This window comes from Morchella sextelata, assembly GCF_020137385.1.
Source record: "Morchella sextelata strain SCLS chromosome Unknown scls_9, whole genome shotgun sequence".
Lineage (NCBI taxonomy): Eukaryota > Fungi > Ascomycota > Pezizomycetes > Pezizales > Morchellaceae > Morchella > Morchella sextelata.
Window position 1 is genome coordinate 1,293,628 of NW_025408624.1, and position 12,974 is coordinate 1,306,601.

Consider the following 12,974-nt stretch of genomic DNA (forward strand, 5'->3'; position numbering starts at 1 on the left):
TGGCCACTCTTGCCACACCAAATGAATAGTAGGTACAGACAGTACCACCAATCCAAGTCTATTCTTGAAACAAGAAATAACCCCTGCTGCTGCAGGATACTTCCAATCATACGGAGGGTTTCCCCTGGAAGCCTATCTTTCGGGAAATGGAAGCGCCGGGCCTCGACAGATCGGGAAGCCCAAGAAGAGGTATTTCGAAACTTGAACCATATCCTGGTTCTGGAAAACAAGGAGCCCAGAGCCCGTGTATGAGTTTTCTGGGAGCTGCCGCTGATACTGGAAGGGGAAAGTTGGTTATCGTGTGGACAAGGACCAGTATGTAGGATAGAGCACTAAGAAGTAGACTCGTAGATTCATGTATGCAAATAATGAGTGGGCATGGGGGGGAGGGGGGGAAGGTGCCGTCCGTGACGAGACTCTCCGGGAGGCTTTTTTATTGCATTCGGCAGCGGAATCTGTATTGGCCACACACACGCACATCTTCCCTGTCCGTGTCGTGCCTGTTGATTGATTGCCTACTGTTCCTCATGCTGCGTCTCCTTTAGTTTTTTTGCCTTCCCCTTTCCTGCCAATTCCCAAGCTCTTTATTCATCGGCCTTTGCATCCATCCACCCCTTCCTCTTTTCTTCTACTCTCTCCTCTACCCTCTCCCCTTTTCTCTTACACTCCCTCATCTGCTCCCAACTTACGACACTCGCTCTCCCCTCCCTATTCTTCCGCTGGCGAAGGATAGGTACCTACATCCCTATTAGATCCATTCCGCTCAGAAAGGGAATCTATATAATAATAATAGTGTGGTACTTCAATCTCACGAAATTGCCTGCCCTCTTTTGACTGGAGCCTCCAAGCTGTAAGTAACCCCCCCAGTGCCCCTCTCCCGAGGAAACAGAACACCCGCCCTTGCCCCCCCATCACTTTATCAGTCCAACCTCCCCCTTCTACAAGCTTTCTTCGCGTCAAACATCAGTTGCTGATCTTTCAATTGTCTTCTGCAGTTTTCAACTGTCGTTCGTTTGTGGTAGTGGTTTTTTGGAGCCCCTTTTTTTGAGAACTGTTGGTTGCGACCCATAGGTAAACAACACAGGAACAACAAATAAATATATTTCCCCGTTCGTCTACTGATTGAGGCTGCAACATTAGCCTTACCCAACTCAATTATCACTTCCGTCATAGTATAGAGTAAGTCACCCTCTGAGCGTAATTAGCTATACTAGGAGAGAGATCAAGTCCAGCAACCACATCTGAAACCTTAATCTAACGACCTGCAAGGAATTTTATAGAGGAACCTTTTCACCATGGCGCGGCCTCAGCAGCCGTACGACGACCAGCAGTATGGTCAGCAAACCGACTCATACTACCAGGACGAGTACGGACATCCCCAACAAGACGGTCAACACTATGATCATCCGCATGGGCAACAACAACAACCAGGAGCCGATGGCTATTATGACGAAGGGTAAGCGAGTCGAAATAAGTTGTTTTTATCGACTGTATTCTGACAGAATAATAGGGAATATTATAATGCCGGCCAGCACGGTGCGTATGCAGCAGGGGATAACGGTTACTACAATGATGGCCGAGGAGGTAAGAAACCACACGTATGAATGTTTAAATTATGATACTAATTAGTTACAGGATATGAAGATGAATACTATGGTGACCAATACTACGGTATCCTTGAGATTCGAAAGAATCCTAAAGACTTTTTACTAACAAATCCTCACAGATCAAAATGCTCCTGCTGCCGGCCAGCAGCCTCAAGGCAAGGGAAAACAGCGCAGGGGCAATGACTCAGAAGACGATTCAGAAACCTTTAGCGACTTCACTATGCGGTCCGATATGGCGAGAGCTGCAGAAATGGACTACTACGGTCGCGGAGATGAACGATACGAGGGCGGGCAACAGGGGGGCCGAGGATACCGTCCACCATCGTCTCAGGTGTCGTACGGAGGGAATCGGTCATCAGGAGCGTCAACACCTGTTTATGGCATGGACTATAGCAATGCACCTGCTGCTGCGCGCTCAAAGGAACCTTACCCAGCGTGGACCTCGGAGAACCAGATTCCTCTATCAAAGGAAGAGATCGAAGAGATTTTCCTAGATCTTACCAAAAAGTTTGGGTTTCAACGCGATAGTATGCGAAACATGTACGACCATTTAATGGTGCTCCTCGACTCCAGGGCTTCCCGCATGACCCCTAACCAGGCACTGCTGTCGTTGCATGCTGATTACATTGGTGGTGACAATGCCAATTACCGAAAATGGTACTTCGCTGCTCAGCTTGATCTTGATGAAGCTGTCGGTTTCGCCAACATGAAGCTTGGCAAGACCAATCGTAGGACCCGGAAGGCAAGAGCTGCAGCAAAAAAGTCCAAGGGCGGTGAAGCGAGTGAAGAACAAACTCTAGCTCAAATGGAGGGAGATAACAGTTTAGAAGCTGCCGAATACAGATGGAAAACCAAGATGAACCGCATGTCTCAGCACGATCGTATTCGCCAAATCGCCTTGTATCTGTTGTGCTGGGGTGAAGCTAACCAGGTTCGATTCATGCCTGAAATGCTTTGCTTCATTTTCAAGTGTGCCGACGACTACTTGCAATCCCCTGAATGTCAAGCTAGGGTAGAGGAGGTTAGGGAGGGTACCTACCTCGACGAAGTCATTACGCCTCTTTACCAGTATTGTCGAGACCAGGGATACGAGATTGTTGACGGTAAATATGTCCGCCGTGAGGTTGACCACAACCGTATCATTGGATATGACGACTGCAATCAATTGTTCTGGTATCCCGAGGGTATCGAGAGAATCATTATGACAGACAAGTCACGACTTGTGGACGTCCCGACAAATATGAGGTACACAAAACTCAAGGAGGTCGACTGGAAGAAGGTCTTCTTCAAGACTTATCTCGAAACGCGTTCCTGGTGGCACATGGTTACCAATTTCAATCGTATCTGGGTTATCCATATCTCTTCTTTCTGGTTTTATACTGCTTTCAACTCTCCGTCTATCTATACCCATGGTTACAAACAACGTATCAACCAGCAGCCTTATGCCGCCGCGCGTTGGTCTTCCGTCGGTTTTGGTGGTACTATTGCAGCATTACTCATGATTATGGCAACATTGGCAGAGTGGGCTTTCGTTCCTAGGCAGTGGGCAGGTGCACAGCACTTGACAAAACGTCTTCTGTTCTTGATTGTCGTCTTTGTTATCAACCTTGCTCCTGGCATATACGTTTTTATGATTGACGGAAACAAAGGCGGCAAAATTGCACATATTCTTGGAATCGTCCAATTTTTCGTCGCTATGTTCACATACTTTTTCTTCTCAATCATGCCTCTGGGAGCATTGTTTGGAAGCTATCTCACCAAAAACAACCGTCAATATGTTGCAAGTCAAACATTCACCGCCTCATTTCCCCGTCTTTACGGAAACGATATGTGGATGTCCTATGGACTTTGGGTTTTGATCTTTGCATGCAAGCTTGTGGAGTCATACTTTTTCTTGACCTTGTCTTTCCGTGACCCTATTCGTATCTTGTCTGTGATGAAGATTTCCAACTGCATCGGTGATAGCATGCTTGGATCCGGAGAAGCTGCAAAGATTCTGTGCACAAGACAGCCTCAGGTTTTGCTTATTTTGATGTATTGCACTGATTTGGTCTTGTTCTTTTTGGATACATATCTGTGGTACATCATCTGGAACGCCATCTTCTCAGTCGCTCGCTCTTTCTATCTCGGGGTCTCTATCTGGACACCTTGGAGAAACATCTTTTCGCGTCTTCCCAAGCGTATCTACTCGAAGGTTTTGGCCACCACCGACATGGAAATCAAGTACAAGCCTAAAGTTCTTATCTCTCAAATCTGGAACGCAATCGTCATTTCTATGTACCGCGAGCATCTGTTGGCCATCGATCACGTTCAAAAGCTTTTGTATCATCAGGTATTTTTTTTAACATTTCGTCTTCTCGCAACTTTAGCTAATTATTTTTAGGTCCCATCGGAACAAGAGGGCAAACGCACACTGCGCGCGCCAACTTTCTTCGTCTCTCAGGAGGATCATTCTTTTGAGACCGAGTTCTTCCCTAGCGGAAGTGAGGCCGAACGTCGTATTTCTTTCTTTGCCCAATCTCTGTCCACACCTATCCCAGAGCCTCTCCCTGTTGACAACATGCCGACTTTCACCGTCTTGATCCCGCATTACAGTGAGAAGATCTTGTTCTCTCTTCGTGAGATTATCCGTGAAGACGATCCTTTCTCGCGTGTTACCCTATTGGAATATCTCAAACAGCTTCACCCTCACGAATGGGATTGTTTCGTCAAAGATACCAAAATTCTTGCTGATGAGACCACCAACTTTACCGAGGAAGGAGGAAAGGAGAACGAGAAAGACAGCAACAAGAGCAAGATCGATGACCTTCCGTTCTACTGCATTGGTTTTAAATCTGCCGCGCCTGAATACACCCTTCGAACTCGTATCTGGGCTTCCCTTCGTCATCAGACTCTGTACCGTACGATTTCTGGTTTCATGAACTATAGCCGTGCTATCAAGCTTCTTTACCGTGTCGAGAACCCTGAAGTTGTCCAAATGTTCGGTGGAAATACTGATAAGCTCGAGAGGGAACTTGAACGCATGGCCCGCCGTAAATTCAAGATTTGTGTCTCTATGCAGCGTTACGCCAAATTCAAGAAAGAAGAGATGGAAAACACCGAGTTCTTGCTTCGCGCTTACCCCGACCTGCAGATCGCATATCTTGACGAGGAACCCCCCGTTGAAGAAGGCGCCGAACCTCGCCTCTATTCTGCTGTCATCGATGGTCACTGCGAAGTGATGGAAAACGGCCTGCGCAAACCCAAATTCCGTGTCCTCCTCTCTGGAAACCCAATTCTTGGTGACGGAAAGTCTGACAACCAGAACCATGCTGTTATCTTTTTCCGTGGAGAGTACATCCAACTTGTGGACGCCAATCAGGACAACTATCTGGAGGAATGTCTTAAGATTCGCAGTGTCCTTGCTGAATTCGAGGAAATGACTGTGGATAACGTTTCACCGTACACACCCGGGCTCCCTCCTGTTAAATTTGACCCGGTTGCTATTCTCGGAGCTCGTGAATACATTTTCTCGGAAAACATTGGTATTCTTGGAGATATTGCTGCCGGAAAGGAACAGACATTCGGTACTCTCTTTGCTCGTACTCTAGCCCAGATTGGTGGAAAATTGCATTACGGACATCCTGATTTCTTGAACGCTGTATTCATGACCACTCGTGGTGGTGTTTCAAAGGCTCAGAAAGGTCTCCATCTCAACGAGGATATTTACATTGGTATGACAGCATTAATCCGAGGAGGGCGCATCAAGCACTGCGAGTATTATCAGTGTGGTAAGGGCCGTGATTTGGGATTCGGTTCTATTCTTAACTTCACAACCAAGATTGGAACTGGTATGGGTGAACAAATGCTTTCCCGAGAGTACTACTATCTCGGTACCCAGCTTCCTATCGATCGTTTCTTGTCATTCTTCTACGCCCATCCTGGTTTCCATATCAACAATTTGTTCATTATTCTCTCGGTGCAGCTTTTCATGCTTGTGATGATCAATCTCGGAGCACTCACGAACCAAGTTGTCATTTGCGATGTTACTAAGAAACCTATCACCGATCCTTTGACACCTACCGGCTGCAGAAACTTGGCACCAATTCTTGATTGGGTCGACCGCTGTATCTTGTCTATTTGCATCGTTTTCTTTATAGCTTTCGTTCCTCTCGTACTTCAAGAACTTACGGAACGTGGTTTCTGGCGCGCTGCAACTCGTCTCGGAAAGCATTTCTGCTCTTTCTCGCCGTTTTTTGAAGTGTTTGTCTGTCAAATTTACGCCAACTCACTTCTTCAAGATCTTGCCTTCGGTGGTGCTAGATACATCGGTACCGGTCGTGGTTTTGCAACAGCTCGTATCCCCTTTGGTGTCCTCTACTCTCGTTTTGCTGGTCCTTCGATCTATCTTGGTGCACGATCTTTGCTCATGCTTCTTTTTGCAACAGTGACAATGTGGCGAGCTGAATTGCTCTATTTCTGGGCTTCTCTACTAGCTCTTTGTATCTCGCCGTTCATCTTCAACCCACATCAGCTTGCATGGGACGATTTCTTCATTGATTATCGTGATTACCTCAGGTGGCTTTCTCGCGGCAACTCTCGTGCCAACCATCAGTCATGGATTGCGTTTTGCCGTCTCTCCAGAACCCGTATCACGGGTTACAAGCGCAAACTTCTCGGTGATCCTTCCGAGAAGCTGTCTGGCGATATCCCCCGTGCTAAGTTTACCAACATTGTCTTCAACGAGTTTGTCGGACCGCTTCTTCTTGTTGTTGTCACTTTAATCCCGTACCTCTTCATCAACGCACAGACCGGTGTTCGAGCAGACAGCCCGGACAACAAAAGCCTGAAGACTCCCGCCCCTACTGGCTCTATCATCCGTCTTGGTGTTGTCGCATTTGCACCAGTTGCCATCAATGCTGGTATTCTCGCTGCACTTTTTGGTATGGCTTGTTGTATGGGCCCTGTTTTCGGCATGTGTTGTAAGAAATTTGGCGCGGTCCTTGCTGCCATTGCTCACGCCCTTGCTGTCATTATGCTCTTTGCCTTCTTTGAAGTCATGTTGTTCCTTGAGGGATTCAGTTTCGCCAAGGCCTCCCTCGGAATGGTTTGCGTCGTTGCGATCCAAAGATGGTTTTTCAAGCTCATTATCTGCTTGGCCCTTACCAGGGAGTTTAAGTCCGATCAGAGTAACTTGGCTTTCTGGAGTGGAAAGTGGTACGGACTCGGTAAGTAACTACCTGTGTACCTTACAGCTGGATATATATTAATTCTTAGCAGGACTCCATGCCATAACCCAACCCGGTCGTGAGTTGTTGTGTAAGATCACCGAACTCGGCATGTTCTCTGCCGACTTCATTCTTGGGCACATTATTCTTTTCGTTCAGTTGCCTTTGATCATAACCCCATACATTGATGTTGCCCACTCAACCATGTTGTTCTGGTTGCGACCTTCCCGCCAAATTCGCCCGCCAATTTACTCAGCTAAACAGTCCAAGCTTCGAAGAAAGAGAGTTATCAGATTCTCTGTTCTTTACTTCACCATGTTTGTTGTCTTTTTGGCACTTATCGCTGGCCCAGTTATTGCTAGTACGTACCCTCTCTATTTCTTCATATCGAGGCCTCCTAACATATTTTCTTTTACAGAGAGCATTCTTATCAAGGCTACCGAAAGTATATCGCTTCCCATGAAACTGATGCAACCTCCTGAAAGCTATTACAACAACTCTGATACCTGGTACTGGGATGAAAACCCAGATTTGCGTGATGATGGTACGCCTGAGATTGAAGCCGGTGCGATCGTGAACGAACCTGCCACAAAATTCAAGTTCTTGATCTAGATGTCTTCTCGGTGGATGAAAGTGTAAGGAATTTCTTTTGTGCTTTAGGTAAATGATGGCTGGGGTTTCTTTCTTTGGTTCTCTATACAAATGGATGACAGCTATGTTCAAAAAGGGGGGTAACCTAAATTTGTCGCTCCTGTTGGTAGAATGATGGGAGGATTGTAATGCTGTGATGCTCGACTCCTATAGTTGAAGCAAAACTTTGTGGTTTGGGCGTGGAATAGAGGTGATCAATTATCTGTGTTTTTTCTGTTATTGGTTTCATACTATATCTTTTTTTACTATCCTTTCGTCTGTTTTTGCATGCTTTTCCTCAATGGCAAGGTTGCAAAAGTACATCTTTGTTTCCTTTTTTATGAATAATTTCCTAGTGTCTTGAACGTGGGTCACTTTCTTGTTAGCATCCTCCCTAGTTTTAGTGTTCTGAGTATATTCTATAAATGCATATACTTCTGTACGGAAGCTCACAGAAATTCTTTGCATCTGAGCACATTTTCATGGATTGAAGTTACAGTATCTTATCACTACCACGATGGAAATGAAATTAGATTTTATGTCGTATTCTACTCCAATTATAAAAATGCGCAGCTCTTCATCATACATCTCGACTCGGCTCCTGATCGTTCAGTATAGCTGGGTGTAATCAAAAAGAACACAAAAACCCACTGACTAAATCACAATGAATTTGGCCAACAGGGCAGTAAGACCGATATACCTATATTGGCATAATATCCTCGGCGCCGCTTTGGGTCGGGATCGGGTTCACTTGAATTAAGTCTAGCTTTTGTGTTTGGCCCCATTGCACCGGTTTCACGGTCCTTAAATGTAGTCACTTGTAGCAAACGATAACGATATTGGTTTATCTTACAGACTGCTCGCAAATGATCAAGCATTTGCATTGTGAGATACATGTATCTAGTTAAAAGGAGGCTTGAAGATAAGCAATGTACGGGGCGAGTGCCACGTTAAGGTAGGAAAAATAACCAAACCCCTCTATCCAACCCCCCAATCCCCAAGTATGACTCCAACAAATAGGAAAGCCAAAAAAAAAGACCAAGAAAAGCATATTGAAGTACATATACTAAGGCGTTTAGTAAAAGATCGTGAAAATTCGCCCCGTTGCAACGCTTATTTTCACGACCTTTTACTGAACGCCTGAGTAGTTTTGAGGACTGAAAGGAAAATCACTTTTTCCCTCTCGAAGTTCAACACACCTTCAGTCCCGAAAATAAATAAAAGGACGCATTATGTAAGAAAGAGGTAATAAAAACTTTGAAAGGGGATAATTGAAAGTGGTATACTGTGGTTTGGAGTATTGAAGTGGATATCACAGATATGCAAGCCATAGAACGTAAAAAAAAAAAGAAAAAAAAATATTAGAGAACCCAGTTCAAAGTATGTAAGTAGTTGCACCATTATAAAAGATGGTTAAAGAGGAGTTGACCAAAACAGAGATGCATAAACTTAAATTTTCGGATTTTCGCTATCCCTTTCACCCACCACATCGCCATTCTCAGCAGCAATGAGTTCTTGGAATCCCTCTTTTGTTAAGGATTCTTTTTCTGTGGCTACCTCTGACTCTGCATCCTTGCCCTCTGTCTCTTCATCCTCATCCGTCGCCGCCCAGAATTCTCGTTCGAACTCCGCCGCGAAACTGTCATCATCATCGTCGTTTTCATTATGATCTTCAGCAAGACCTTCATGATCATCCGCGTCTTCCAATGCGGCATCTGATGTCTCTGATAACCCGCCTGCAGCGGTTGTGGCGGCAGCCTCCAATGAGCGATCACTTAGAGTTCTCTGTCTCTTATGCCTTGATTTATCCATCGTTTCGTCCATAATGCTATCGTCATTTTCATGCGGCGTTGAGCTTCTGGACCTCTTTGTACGTCTCTGGCTTAATGTAGATTTAACTGTTGATGCAGAAGCCATGCTTTCATTTTCGCTCACGTCGTCACCATCGTCGTCAGAACCAATCCATTCCTTAAACTCTTCGTCGACATCCATCCAGCCTACATTTGCCATGTCCGGCGCGTTGAGCTCATCTGCAGGATTGCTAGAAATATCCTCATCCATATCTGAGTCGTCCTCTGAAGACAGGAGAGGAGCATCGGGATGATCATCCTCGAAGCCATTTAGTGATCCCATGTGACGATCCTCAGGGTGTATGGTGATCAAATAGGGTTCCTCATCTTCTTTTTTCCAGTTTGAAATCGATTCCCATAGCCATTGCGGTGAAACAATCTTAATTTTCGGATACCGTACTGCGGCCTGTCTTACCTTTGCAGTGCGACTCTTGGGTAGGTTAGTAAACATGTAAGGCTTGGCTAAAGTGATTGTACAGAACCATGATAACGGTGGAATATTACTTACTCTCGCAGCTACTAGGTGTGTCACTTTTCCGCTTATGTTCTCAACAATTGTGGCTCCGAAACTCTTAGCCCAGAGGGTGATATCATAACTAGAGGCGAGTGATTAGCCAAATTTCACTATATTTAAAGTATGTATTTCTCACCTTTGTACATTTGCACCTAATGGTATGACTCCAGAAAATACCAAGGTCACATCTCCCAAAGCGGATTGTTTCATCAAGGGCATGATGTCTTTGATGTCTGGAACGGCCTTTAAATCTAGTCGTGCTTCACTCTGGCCAGGCCGACGTCTTCCGGTCACGGATGCCATGGCATTGCTTTTTCTTTTTCTATCAAATTCATCATAAAACGCCTTGTGTACTGCTGTTAGATGCCGCTCCAGCGCATATAACTCTCTATCATGGTCTTGTAAAACACTATGCTTTTGTCTTGCAATCTCACTCGGAGTTTCATCGCCATTTTCTGTGTGTATAGCTTCCACGGTGATGCTTTCGGCCATCTTCTCGTCCTTTTTATCTTGTTCCTCCTGCTTCCGGGTCAATGGTCTGTCGTGTTTTTGTGCGGTTATGGCCTTGTCTAAATCTTCGGTTTGAACCGTGAGGAGATTTTGGTCATCACCTGCTCCCATGTTCACAAGCTGCTCTAACGTTGAAGATTTGTTCGCCATGCCATCAAGAGTCTCATTTTGAAGCCCCTCCAAATCTGCTCCCGGCTGCATGGATGGGTTCTCTGGGTCGGCAGGGGTAGGAGTAAGGGCAGGGGCAGCATCAAGAGGTGGTGTCGGGGCGGTAGGAAATTCTTGACGTTTCGGCAAAAAGCTAGAATTGATGTCTCCAATGCCAACAAAGAAATCGTAAGGTCGTACTTTCACTAAGTTGTCGCTCCACTTCCACACATCGCCTCTATCATCGATGATAACTACCATTTTTGTATCCACCGGAAATAACCGCTGAAGACTTTTTTGTGTCATGCTACCGCTTTCGTCTCTACTGAGGACCCTCTCACCGAAAATCGTTCCATCAGGATCTACTATCTTCTTGACCGAAAGTGCGTAAGCCCGAGTTCCCATGGTGTATATGTGCAATTCGTAAAGCTTCGAAATGGCCTCCAGAAACTGCTTCAGCCCAGGCCGCATCTTGACATAGTACCATGTCCCCCGACCACCCACTATATCTTCATCAAGCTTGAAAGCCTCGACATCCTTAACAGATTCGTGGTTGATGCAATACGGATCGTTCTTCCATTCTCCAACCGTAGGGTCCACACATGCATGTATGATCGTCTGGTCCAAATCTACAACCAGCGACAGTTTTTTCGATTTGAGAAGCCTCTTTTTTGCGTCCTCTTCTAATCGTGAAGCCTCCTAAGAAAACACCAGCGGGTAAGTAAGAAACCTCGAAGAAGCAAGTTACCTAAGTCCGTACGGCAACCCGGAAAGAGAAGAGAGTAATACATCCGAGCTAACTGTAAGTCCGGTATTGTCATGAGCCAATTGGATAGTCGCACGATCCTTGTTTGAGAAATAGGTATAATCCTGTCTTCAACACCCCTCCGCGCGAACAAAAACCGCCCCAAATATCAGCTCTCCGACCCTTCCCCCACTGGGATCATAGGGAGGATCTTACTCCGTCATATCTTTTCCGCACATTGAGCAGAGCCCAGCAAATTGTACTGCGTGGGTACACGGCTCTTCGATCTCCAATATATCGACACTACACAGAATTTCAATACCAAAGCTCTACTTTTACATTCACCAACTTGGAGAAGGTTGTTTGGGGGGGGGGGGCTGGGGGTAGACGTACTCGCAATCCTGAATGACGGTGCCAACCTCGACGAACCACCTCTCCAATTTGCCCTCTATAGGTGCGTCGTACTGCGAAGAGAATTCCTTTTCGACCTGAACTTCCTCTCCGAACTCCGGGTACTCGGTCACTATGGTTTTATACTTGTAAATGAGCAGCGGCGACAGACGAGGGACGTCATCGTTGGGTTTCTTCAGGAGCGCAGTGATAGTGATGGGGTAGCGCACTGAGCGGGGCAGTTGGATAATCATGCCCAACCGTTGTTATTCAGTGTTTGCGGCCGGAGGGGGCGGTGATGACGGAGGTGCGTGAGTGGGTGTGTGGGGATGGATTTAATAGGTTGATGGTAATCGTGTTGATGAGGGGGGTCAACTGTTGTGTTTAAGTAGTGCTGGAGCAAGAGGTAGAGAGGAAGGGGGGAGGTGAGATGGCTGGGGACTGTCGTTGAATTTAAGCTTTGTGGGATCGTCCTTGTTAAGTTGGTTGGCAGTGGTAGCTGACGGGATGTTTCTTCACGCGACAAATCAGGCTTTCTCAGTAGACAAAACAAGTAAGAGAAGACGTTACGGGATGTCAAGAGGTGACTGCCTGACGTGACAGTGGAATAATCAGTCAGAAGGCGGAGAGAGTTGCGCGTGCAACCAGCGCTGTTAGTAGGATAAGTAGTATGTAGAAAGATGCAGTGGAGCATGCACGATATTCTGATATTCTACAAGAACAAGCAGAAAGTCACGGGCTATTGAGTTCGCTCTGAACCGTGCTTGTTTGATTGGTCGCAAGTAGCAGGGAACACTGGTGACGCGAAGCAGAGGCAGAAAAAAGAACGAACCATCCGTCTAGGGTCAGGGTTGGGAGATAATGTGGTGTTGGAACCTCCTTTCAACAACGAAGAAAAAAGAAGAAAAAGACAATAAAATAGAAAATTAGGATGATTATAATGAAAGAAAAAAATAAGAAGCCGGCGAAGGTTGGTCCGGATTAGATAACGCGGCTCTACTAATATGTGAGCGGGTGCGAAGGTTTGGAAGATGCGGGGAAGGAAAGTGAAACACTGATCTTTCTTTCCCGATTCAACACGTCGTCGAAGGGCAGCATGCCATCCTTATATACCCATGGGGCATACTTTGCATTGTAAGAGGGTTGTACATACAATGTGAACCGAGAGCGGCTACTGGGATTAGTTGTTTGTTTCTTTTTGTCCAATGCTCTCGACTGTTACGGCACACTGTCCAATTCTGGTAGCCGTGAGTTGGCCTTATCGCTATTGATCATTGGCCCTCATTTAGTCCTATACTTGGTATAATGTACTTGGTGCCCTTTTGATGATTGAATGTGTCGGTGTACATGTAGTTTCCCATGGCCATAGTTTAT

General features: G+C 46.0%; 2 protein-coding genes across 2 annotated transcripts; one reads left to right on the forward strand and one right to left on the reverse strand.

The window, feature by feature from the left end:
- Window positions 1–1,295: 1,295 nt before the first annotated feature.
- H6S33_013016 (uncharacterized protein) lies at window positions 1,296–7,426 on the forward strand (the record flags this gene model as incomplete). Its single annotated transcript, XM_044844379.1, has 8 exons — window positions 1,296–1,456; window positions 1,511–1,584; window positions 1,636–1,671; window positions 1,727–3,939; window positions 3,991–6,814; window positions 6,867–7,175; window positions 7,233–7,259; window positions 7,344–7,426. 8 exons carry the CDS (start codon window positions 1,296–1,298, stop codon window positions 7,424–7,426), a joined length of 5,727 nt encoding a protein of 1,908 aa, XP_044694725.1.
- Window positions 7,427–8,893: 1,467 nt separating this feature from the next.
- Window positions 8,894–11,854, reverse strand: H6S33_013017 (uncharacterized protein; the record flags this gene model as incomplete). The annotated part of the gene is made up of 4 exons (XM_044844380.1): window positions 8,894–9,724; window positions 9,803–9,890; window positions 9,945–11,164; window positions 11,630–11,854. The coding sequence occupies 4 exons, from the start codon at window positions 11,852–11,854 to the stop codon at window positions 8,894–8,896; spliced, it is 2,364 nt and encodes a 787-aa protein (XP_044694726.1).
- Between the last annotated feature and the right edge of the window lie 1,120 nt (window positions 11,855–12,974).